Raw genomic sequence first — 10779 nt, 5'->3', positions numbered from 1 at the left:
TGCGTGTGTGTGTGTGTGTGTGTGTGTGTGTGTGTGTGTGTGTGTTTGTGTATGTGTGTGCGTGTGTACTGCCATTTGAGAGAAACAGAGAGACCCCATGGCATACTGTTCTCTCCAACAATAAACCCCGACAAAGAAACGTATTATCCCAAAGACCCCCCCAAAAAACCCCAAACAAACAAACAACAACCCCAAAACAAAAAAAACAAACAAAAAAACAAAAAACAACAACAAATAAATAAATTTAAAAAAATAACAAGTTGCACGAGAATATAAAGAAGACAAAACAAACAACCAACCAAATAAATATACAAACAAACAAACACAAACAAACAAACACACAAACAAACAAACAAACAGACAAACAAAATAACAAAAAAGCAGAAAAAATCCCAAGTAAATGGCTTTCTACAATCACTGCTTTCTGATATCCCAGAGTGAATCGATATAAGCCAACTTGCGAATTGACGCAAATGCTATTGACAGAGTTGATTTATATTCTAAACAGATCGACAGCCGCTCATCAACAACACATCAACAAGAAATAACGAAAAACAAAACCAAAAAAATCCCATCTATACGAACGAACCTAAAGAAAACAAAACAAACCCGTCAGCTGTAGCTATATAACTCAGCTAAATGTGAGGCAGCGTGGTGGAATCAGGCTCTCGTCAAAATAATCAAAGTGAAGAAATTTTTCCACAGGTTTGTGAACTTTTATCAAATTTTTGTTTTTTTGGCTCGACACCTTTCGAGCCCATTAAAGAACTAATTTCTGTGTAGAATTTTCTGAAAAACGTTGATTAAAGGCACAAAAAATGTAAATTATCCGTTCCCACGGACTCTTAAGGTATGGAAATAACTAATCTTTGGCGGCCATTTTCTCAATAATTTTACCCCTGAAAACAGGTGACACCTACCCCCTTCATTCGCAAATATCTCGACTTGTATTCAAGATAAATGGATATATTTTACATCCTAATAAACACAAGTGAACAAACTTTACAAAGATGCCAATAACTCTACATGCTCGAAAATTGACGAGAGCCTGATTCCTCCACGATGTCTCACAAATAACTCAGCCATTTACTAATGTTTTGGCATTCTTTGGGCATTTTGACATCTTCAGTGGTCGTTATGGCAGTATTGAGCGATTTATAAGCCAGAAAATATTTACTTAATCTTTTTAACTCTCTTTGGCCCGACAGGCAGGATCGAATGTAACATTCGACTCGATTCAGCTTTTAATAAATTCTAACGGACAAATGGTGCACTTAAGAGACCGACGAATATGTTAATAAAACTAAAATTAGCCTTGCATTTTTTAAAAGGTGTTTTACGACTTATCGTTATCGACACCAGTACAAAATTTAGGAGGCGGGCTTCCACCTTGCCTTTCAGGGAAAACCCAGACTGAAGTAGTGAAAGGGGTACAAAATCCCAACAGAAAGACAGATAGATTTCTCCCCACATAGGAATCGAATTCGGGTCTTCTGCATTCGACAGTGAAGCGCATTTACCGCTACACCATTGCACAAGTAAATGATACAGCTTTGTTTTATGAGAAAACTCACTACCATTTTTGAAAAAGTAGGTGTAAATGACGAAGATACTATGTGAAGAGACATGATGCAGGCTTGCTATAATGCTATTTGAAAAAAAAGAGGACACCCCCCCTGTGCCTATAAAATTAAAGTAATAATACAGAAATTCTACCAGTATCCCATGCATGAGTCTAGATGTTGATACATTCAACCCCATTTCTCGCTTTTATGACAGGGCCCTCGCCTGTTTATCTTCAATGGTTCAAAGAAAAATATGATAGTAGAAAAAAACCCAACTTTTATTTCGTAGATGACATAATTAAAGCAGTAGTTCCCACATCTGTCGCTTTTATCTTCGCAAGTTATTACTTTAAGTAGAGTGTGGCTCATTGCTAAAGTTGCAAGCGTTTTCTCTTAGCGTCTTATTTTATCGATCAAGCGAAGCGTTTTCCTACTGAACAAGTCTTGTCTGTGGGTGGTTGGCGGGTGCTCTGGTGTGGTTTGCTCCTGTTTCCTATCAAACGTCTGTCGTCCTTATCTCCCCTTGTGTTTGTTACTTTCTTGTAACACCTCAAATCTTCGGGCGCTCATATGACCTTATGCAGCTGCGAGTGCCATAAAACTCTTACTAAAACTAAAAGTCTTGTCTAGAGGATTGGGCCGAGTTGGGTTGGGAGGTTGGATAAGCCATAACAGATTGACATTGATTGTATGTTTTCCACATCCAGCTACGCAACACAATTCAAAATAATCAGTAAGGAGTCAAGTTTAAAGTAGGCTTCTTCACTAAAGAATTGAACTCGCGTCTTTTCGTGCGATGGTGAATTACCCCTATCACTACACCTCATATTCCAATGTGCACTTACAAAATATAAGTTGGCCTTTGTAGCTCCTGACTTATGAACCAATGTTCGGCCGAATGAGTCGAGGGCCATCGTTGCAAGTACCTGGTCATTCTTAGTGTCTTTAAATACTATTAACAATTCCGGTGTACACAAAGCTCCGCAGACAATTTTGTCACATTTCTATTCATTGAGGAAGGAAAAAACCTCAATTTTTTAAAGTAACAGTTACCCATCCGCATGTCTCTTTCAAGCGTTTTTCTTTTGCTTTTATTTCTTTCTGTCTGTCTGTTTGTCTATCAGTTTTTCGGTGGTTACATTTGGAGTTCTTAAATAAACTAACAGTGTTTAAAGGGTCGTTGATCATCCCCATTCTCTTTTTCTTTTTCATTTTCTTTTGGTCGTTTCCTCTTTTCTCATCACCCCACATACCTGCATGTACGCATGAGCACACACACACACACACACACACACACACACACACACACACACACGCACACACACACACACACACACACACACACACACACACGCACACACACACACACACACTCGCGCACACACACGCACATTATATATATATATATATATATATTTATAAAAGCACAAACACCAACACACATAGGCAGAGTACCCATGTAAGGTTCTAAATAATCATTTTCAACCGTGCATACACATTATAATCATACAATATTATGCCCAGCCACGAATACACATTCGACATAAAGACTAAATTCTTATGCAACTTTTAACACGCAAATTCGTTCAGTCTAGTTCTTCAAATCGATATCCATTTTTCCATAACCCGTTCTAGAAGAAGAAAAGAAACGAATCTTTCTTCATCAAACATCACTTTTTACTGTAGACCATGCAATAATACTCGGCAACACGCTGCAGTGAGCAGCTTAAGAAATCGAAAACTATTTTTCAGCATCATCGGGACTCTGTGTTTGTATAATCGATATGTCAGAACCGATTGATTTCAAGTAGGATGACAAATGGTGTACTGGGTGTGGTCCTGTTTAGCGCGGGGGTTTCCACTCATGACGTATGCTGTCATCGCGTGTTCACAAACGAAGGTCTAGGACAAAAGCCTTTACGCATACTTACCCTCAATAAATTTGAGCTGAAATGCAAACACATGTACTTAATATCATCGTCCGCAATGCCCCTTTATTTTTGCAGCCGGAATTTATATGGGAGGATTAAAAAAAAAGAATTTGTTGTCGATTCAGCTCATATCGTAATGGTAATGGCGGGTCTTACGATTGTCACAAGGAGTGTTTGCTCTCTCTTTGCTTTCACCCAAAGATTTTTACCCCCCCCCCAAAAGAAAGAACAAAAAACCGCCCCAAACCCCAACAAGCAAACTCCTCAGTGTTGCATTTCTTTTAACAGCTGGGATATTTCAATGATATTATTTCTAACTGATGTGATACTTAAGTCTATTTCAGCTCTTCAGCGAGTTATTGAGTTCTTTTGAGGGTTTAGAACGACACTTGAGTGGGACGGCTTATTGACAACGGTTTATCTATCTATCTATCTATCTATCTATCTATCTATCTATCTATCTATCTATCTATCTGTCTATCTATCTATCTATCTACTTGTATGTATATTCATATCAATGTGTAAAAGTTGTGACGGACAGCTAAAAGTGCTGAGTGTTAGTGAAGTACCAGTTCAGTACCACGTCTACATTGTTAGATTATTCAATTCGCTGGAACTTCGAACTCAAAGTACACAAACACACGAATAGACACACACACACACACACACACACACACACACACACACACACACATACACAGACACACACTCAAACACACAGACATACTCAGAGACACACAGGCATACACACACATGCACACACACACACACACACACACACACACACATACGTACACGCACGCACACACACACACACACACACACACACACACACACACACACACATACACAGACACACACTCAAACACACAGACATACTCAGAGACACACAGGCATACACACACATGCACACACACACACACACACACACACACACACATACGTACACGCACGCACACACACACACACACACACACACACACACACACACACACACATACGCACACGCACACACACTCACATACACACACACACATACACACATACGCACATACACACATCTCCAAATAAAATACAGTAAAATGGTAGGAGAGCCGTCAAAACTAGAAACAAATTCCAAACTTCCAATACAATAGCAATATGCCTTTCCGAGTTAGCAGTAGCAACAGCATTTGAAGTGCGCCGTTTTATTCCGAGAATTCTTCTGTCCTTTTTGAATATAAACTGGCACTCCAATTTTTCTTCACTTGCCTTCTGTCAAAACACAGCAACTTAATTATTTCGTTCTATAATTTCTTATGTCTCTTTGATAATGAATTATTTTATTTTCTTGTCTATTTGATATCTGGGTGCTTGGCGGGTTCTCTGGTGTGATTTGCTCCTTCCTTCCTATCCAACATCTATCGTCCTTATCCCCCCTCCTTCATTTTGTTTGTTTGTTACTCTCTTGTAACACCGCTAATCTTCAGCACTTATATGACACATTGTGTTGCAAGTGCTGTAAAACTCTTACTTAAACTAAACTATTTGATATATGTATTCATTTCATTTTCATGTCTAAATTACTTTCAAGTTTATTTGAAATTTAATTGTGCTATTTTCATGTATATTTGGCATTTTAAATTGTTATTTTAATGTACATGTTTATTTTTACATTTATTTATTTATTTTCATGTATATCTAACATTTATTTATTATATTTTCACGTCTATTTTTATGTTCATTTATTTTATTTTCACGTGTATCTGACTTAAAAAATAATTATTAATTATTTTTTTAATGTGTATTTGCTACTTATTTATTTCCATTTCATGTCTATTTGATATTTATTTATTTGATTTTCAGTGTGCGATTGTGAGCCCAGCGGGACAAACCCTGCAGCTCTGACCACATGTGACGTCCTCACTGGCCAGTGCTCGTGCAAGGACAGGGTCATAGCCAGAAACTGCAGCGAATGTATCTCAGGTTACTGGGGGCTCACGGCGGACAATGCCCTCGGCTGCAATGGTAAGGCCAGTTTGTATGTGTGTGTGTGTGTGTGTGTGTGTGTGTGTGTTTGTGTGTGTGTGTGTGTGTGTGTGTGTGTGTGTGTGTGTGTGTGTGTGTGTGTCTGACTATATTTCTGCTTGTCGTTATCTTCTGTCAGTCTGTCTGTCGTGTCTGTCTGTCTGTCTGTTAGTCTGTTATTCTGTCTGTCTGTCTGTCTGTCAGTCTGTCTGTCTGTCTGTCTGTCTGTCTGTCTGTCTGTCTGTCTGTCTGTCTGTCTCTCTAGTGCCCTTGCTTTACCATACTTTACCTTTACTGGTTATTTTTTAATGAAGTGGAAAGAAGTAGAAAGAAAGAGGGGTTGAAGAGAAGATAGCGAGGGTGTCATGGACTTATTCAAAATTTTGTAATACAGAAAAAGAGGTTCATCATCATCATCATCATCATCATCATCATCATCATCATCATCATCATCATCATCATCATCATCATCATCATCATCATCATCATCAGCAGCAGCAGCAGCAGCAGCAGCACCACCACCACCACCACCACCACCATCACTACCACCACCATCACCACCACCACCACCAGCAGCAACAGTAGCAGCAGCAGCAGCGGAAACACAACCTGTTTAACAACCATCAACTCACCACTACCGCCGCCGAAACCATAACCACTTCCATCATCATTACCACCATCTACACCTCCACCATCATCATCATGGTTATCACCACCACTACCATCACCACTAACCCCAATTGTTGTCGTCTTTTTAGAACCTGTAAAATGGCAGCTTGCACTTTAACTATAATAATATGCTTTCCAGAAAGTTATTTCAGATTGCTGTCTGTCCATCTGGGGTATTATCGATTGTAAAGGACTAAGAATTTGCTGTTGAGCGAGAATTGGCGCTATACAAATTTTAATTATTATTTATTATATACATGCAATACCATTACTGTTCCCACTATCAACAACAACAACAACAACCTCATTGTTACCATTATCGTTACCACCACCACCACCACGACTACCACCACCACTAGCATCATCACCACCACCACCACCACCACCACTAGCATCACCACCACCACCACCACCATAAACCTCATCCAGGTGACTTGCTTCTCCTCCCCAGAGTGCGCGTGTAACCCCCAGGGTACCAAAGGGAACACCAACATGTGCGACAAAACAGACGGCAGCTGTGAGTGCAAGGTCAACGTCGCTGGAGACTTGTGTGAGCAGTGCAAGGTCAGTTGTTCTCACAACGTGAAAACGAAATTAATATAATATACATGAGTATTTTGTTTTCGTTTTGTTTTGGTAAGTGTTTTACGGCGCTCGCAACTGCATACGGTCATATCATGATCGTACGGGACACATTTAACATTTTCAGTTTGGTAGGAAATTCTGAATTTTGCGCGGGTGGCGGCCGAAGCCTTCTCTTATCGATTTTAGGACCACAAAGGGATCTTTGATGTTCGCAACTTGCACACTGAACCTTAACTACCATAAGATCAAGGGTGCGGCTAAAAGACAGCACTAAGAAGGAGCCGGGGGGGGGGGCAGAAAGTTGAGACGAAAGCAGAAAACAGAACATGGTTAGAGAGCTGGAAAGGATGTGAAAGAAGAAAATTTTGGAGAAAAATTTTTTCCGTCGCCGTCAGGTTTAGAACCTGGGACCTATTGAATGAAAGGCGAACACCATAACTCCTCAGCCACGAGAGCCCCTAAACTAAATAAATACAGTTGAATCTAATTACCATAATCTGCATAAGACAATCACTTGTACAATTGTCCACTTCCTATTTTCTCCCTTGCGTACTTTTCACACTATACTGACTCTTGTGTAAGTCGACCACCTGTCTAATACGGCCACTCTTCTCCTCGTACATAGATTTCCATCTTCGACAGTTGCGACTGTGTAGTCAAAACTGTTTTAGCAGCTATCTATACAAGACGATCAACTGCACAAACGAGCACTTTCTTGCTCGCCCCATGCGTTTTAAAAAGTCTATATATCATGCTGGCATAGTCTAAGAGGACACCTGCCTAAGGGGATCTATTTCCTCGACGTTGGGCAGTCGTCCTTCACAGTTCCGACTGTATATTAAAGCATCATATACTGTGCCCCTTATATCTTGACTGGAGTATGATAATGATTGTAAATGTTGTTATGATCATAGTTATGATTATGATTGTCACTGTCTTTGTCAGTATGATTATAGTTATGATAATGATTGTCATTGCTATGATTATGAACATGATTATGGTTGTCATTATTGTATTGCTATATCATTTATGATTAATATGGCTGTCTATGTTGTGCAATCATAATTATATTCAAATGGTGAAATGGTATGAGTTTAACGTCCCTATCAACAGTATTAGGTTATTTAAAAGGCGGGACCTCCTAGTTTAACGCCCGTCTCCGATAGGACCGAGCCAAGTGGGAAGCTGAGGCTCGAACCATGATTATAATCATTCATTGTACCTTTTAGTATGATTATAGTTACACTTATCCTTTCTATATTCCAAATCGCAGCCTAATACGTTTAACTTCGACCCCAACAACCCGGAAGGATGCACTGAGTGCGAGTGTGACCCGGGAGCGTCCGTTTCCGAAACTTGTGAGCTAGTCGGTGGTCAGTGTACGTGTCGCTCAGCCCAGCTGAACGGAAGGGAATGCAACACCCCAGTAACAGGCTACTATGTGCCTAAGTTGGACTTCGCAGTGTTCGAACCTGAAACGGCGGCAAATGGGGTATGTTGATACTGACTTGTTTTTGTTTTTGTTTTTGTTGTTGTAAAGTGTTTTACGGCGCTCGCAACTGCATAAGGTCATATGAGCGCGCGGGATACACCTAATATTTTCAGTTGGTAGGAAATTTTGAATTTTGCCCGGGTGGCGGCCAAAGCCTATTCTTATCGATTTTAGACCACCAAGGGATCTTTAACGTTCGAACCCGGGACCTTTGAATGAGAGGCCAACACCTTAACCTCTAGGCCACGAGAGCCCCCCCCCCCCTGACTTGTTTGGCAAAATTTCTCATGACTGTAGCTTTTGTTTTTGTTGCAGCAGTTGTTTTATCTTGTTATGGTCAGTTATGTTGTTGAAGATTCAGTGAGAGAGAGAGAGAGAGAGAGAGAGAGAGAGAGAGAGAGAGAGAGAGAGAGAGAGAGAGAGAGAGAGAGAGAGAGAGAGAGAGAGAGAGAGAGAGAGAGAGAGAGAGAGAGATATCAATGAAGAGAATAAGAGGGAGAAACAGAGTGAGTGAAAAAGAGAAAGTGAGAAAGTTAGAGCTAGAGAGACAAAGAAAGAATGAAAAAAGAAAGATACACTGAAGTTTATGTCATTCATTTATGTTTTGTATAAGAGTTTTACGGCTTATTCAACAGAATGAAGTCATGTCAGTGACGAAGATTAGAAGTGTTACAAAAGAGTTACAAACACAATTGAAAAAGGACAAGAGATAAGGACAATATAATGTCGATATAATAACATAATATTATGTTTGATAGCGAAGAAGGAGCAAACCACACCAGAACATCCGCCAACCACCCAGTGTTAATTCTTAAAGGGCCGTATTATAAAGGCACAGATTTCTGTTCAATAAGCCATACTGTCGTACATTTCCCCGAACCTACGACTGTTCACACATCACACATTTGAAAAACAAATTTGCATATTTCGTTGATAGCATAACTGTGTCGTTGCCTGCCTTTTCGAGTTTCTAACTAAACAAAAAAAAAATAGAATGGAAACATGTGTATAAATAACAAAATTGTGCTTGTTTTTTAAAAGTGTCCCAAACATCTGGTCTTCAAGCTTTGTTGACTGACTAGAAAGAGCGTATTTAATGAGTAAAACAATGACAATTTAACTCCCAAATTATGCGCCTTTGTTGATAAAAATATATTGACCACACCCTAAACTTTCCTTCTTGGTTGCTTTCTTTCTTCTTTCTGTCTGTCTGTCTGTCTGTCTGTCTGTCTGTCTGTCTGTCTGTCTGTCTGTCTGTCTGTCTGTCTTTCTTTCTTTCTTTCTTTCTTTCTTTCTTTCTTTCTTTCTTTCTTTCTTTCTTTCTTTCTTTCTTTCCATCCTTCTGCCAGAACTTCTCTCTTTCTTATTCGCTTATTTGTATTCCCCTTTCTTTCTTTTTCTTTTTATATTTGTTTCTTTGCTTATCTCTTTCTTACGTTCTATCGAACTTTTTTTTCTTGCTTTTCTTTCTTTCTTTCTTTTTTTTTTCTTTCCCATTCTTTCTACTCCTCTCTCTCTCTGCTCACAGAATAATATCGTCCTTCGACCTGGAGACGGTGACCTTGGTGCGACTGTCAGTGGGCGTGGCCTCGTTACGTTGTCACCTGCCAATCAAGTTACCATGGATTTTACCTTCAGCCTTCCCTTCACGGGACTGGTGGACGTCGTTGTGAGATTCGAGGTAAGAAGTGCCTAGTTTAGAAGAAGAAAAACACCCAAAACACCCTCCCCTACAAAAAAAAACAAAAAAAAAAAGCCCAACAAACAAACAAAAAAACAATAGCAACAACAATATCAACACCCACCCCGCCTAAAAAAGCAACAACCAAACGACAGTAAAAAAAACAACAACAACGAAAACAAAAACAACAAAAACAACAACCCCAAAACAGAGACAAAACACAAAATAACAAAAAAAAAACAAAACGAGAACTAATATCCAAACAAAAAACAACAGCAGCAGCAACAACAACAACAATAATAACAACAGCAACTGCTACTACTACTACTACTACTACTACCACTACCACTACCACTACCACTACCACTACCACTACTACCACTACCACTACCACTACCACTACCACTACCACTACTACCACTACTACTACTACTACTACTACTACTACTACTACTACTACTACTACTACTACTACTACTACTAGAACAATAACATAACAACAGTAACAATAACAACTCCCATCCCAGAAAAATAACACTGCATTGATTTGAGTACAGTTGCGAAGACGAAGGGTTTGGCGTATTTTATATTCTAGTTTACAATTGAGTACTTAGGCACACGGTATGGACACAAAAGAGCCGAGTTCGATCCTCTTGTTGGTAAGATATTTCGGTAAAAGTAAAGTATTGCCCTATTAAAATAGCTGTGGAGGTTTTACGCCCCCACGATACTTACGTACATCATGTGTAAGTGATGTGTAAGCGTGCGCGTGTGATAAGCAAGTAGATGTGTGTGTGTGTGTGTGTGTGTGTGTGTGTGTGTGTGTGTGTGTTTGTGTGTGTGTATGTG

The 10779-nt window shown here is 39.5% G+C and overlaps 1 protein-coding gene across 1 annotated transcript in view; it reads left to right on the top strand.

The window, feature by feature from the left end:
• The first annotated feature begins 3377 nt into the window (after positions 1–3377).
• The window catches only part of LOC101850003 (laminin subunit beta-1), a 10915-nt gene continuing 3513 nt past the window's right edge, over positions 3378–10779 (top strand). Inside the window, exons 1-5 of the mRNA XM_005099086.1 lie at positions 3378–3396; positions 5342–5503; positions 6624–6736; positions 8031–8249; positions 9778–9930. Of these exons, the coding sequence (XP_005099143.1) occupies positions 3378–3396; positions 5342–5503; positions 6624–6736; positions 8031–8249; positions 9778–9930 (666 nt within the window). The remainder of the gene's footprint in view (positions 3397–5341; positions 5504–6623; positions 6737–8030; positions 8250–9777; positions 9931–10779) is intronic.

This window comes from Aplysia californica, unplaced genomic scaffold (genome assembly GCF_000002075.1).
Source record: "Aplysia californica isolate F4 #8 unplaced genomic scaffold, AplCal3.0 scaffold00201, whole genome shotgun sequence".
In the NCBI taxonomy this organism is placed as follows: Eukaryota; Metazoa; Mollusca; class Gastropoda; order Aplysiida; family Aplysiidae; genus Aplysia; species Aplysia californica.
The sequence above is the reverse complement of the archived record's forward strand: the minus strand, read 5'-3'. Positions and strand labels throughout refer to the sequence as shown.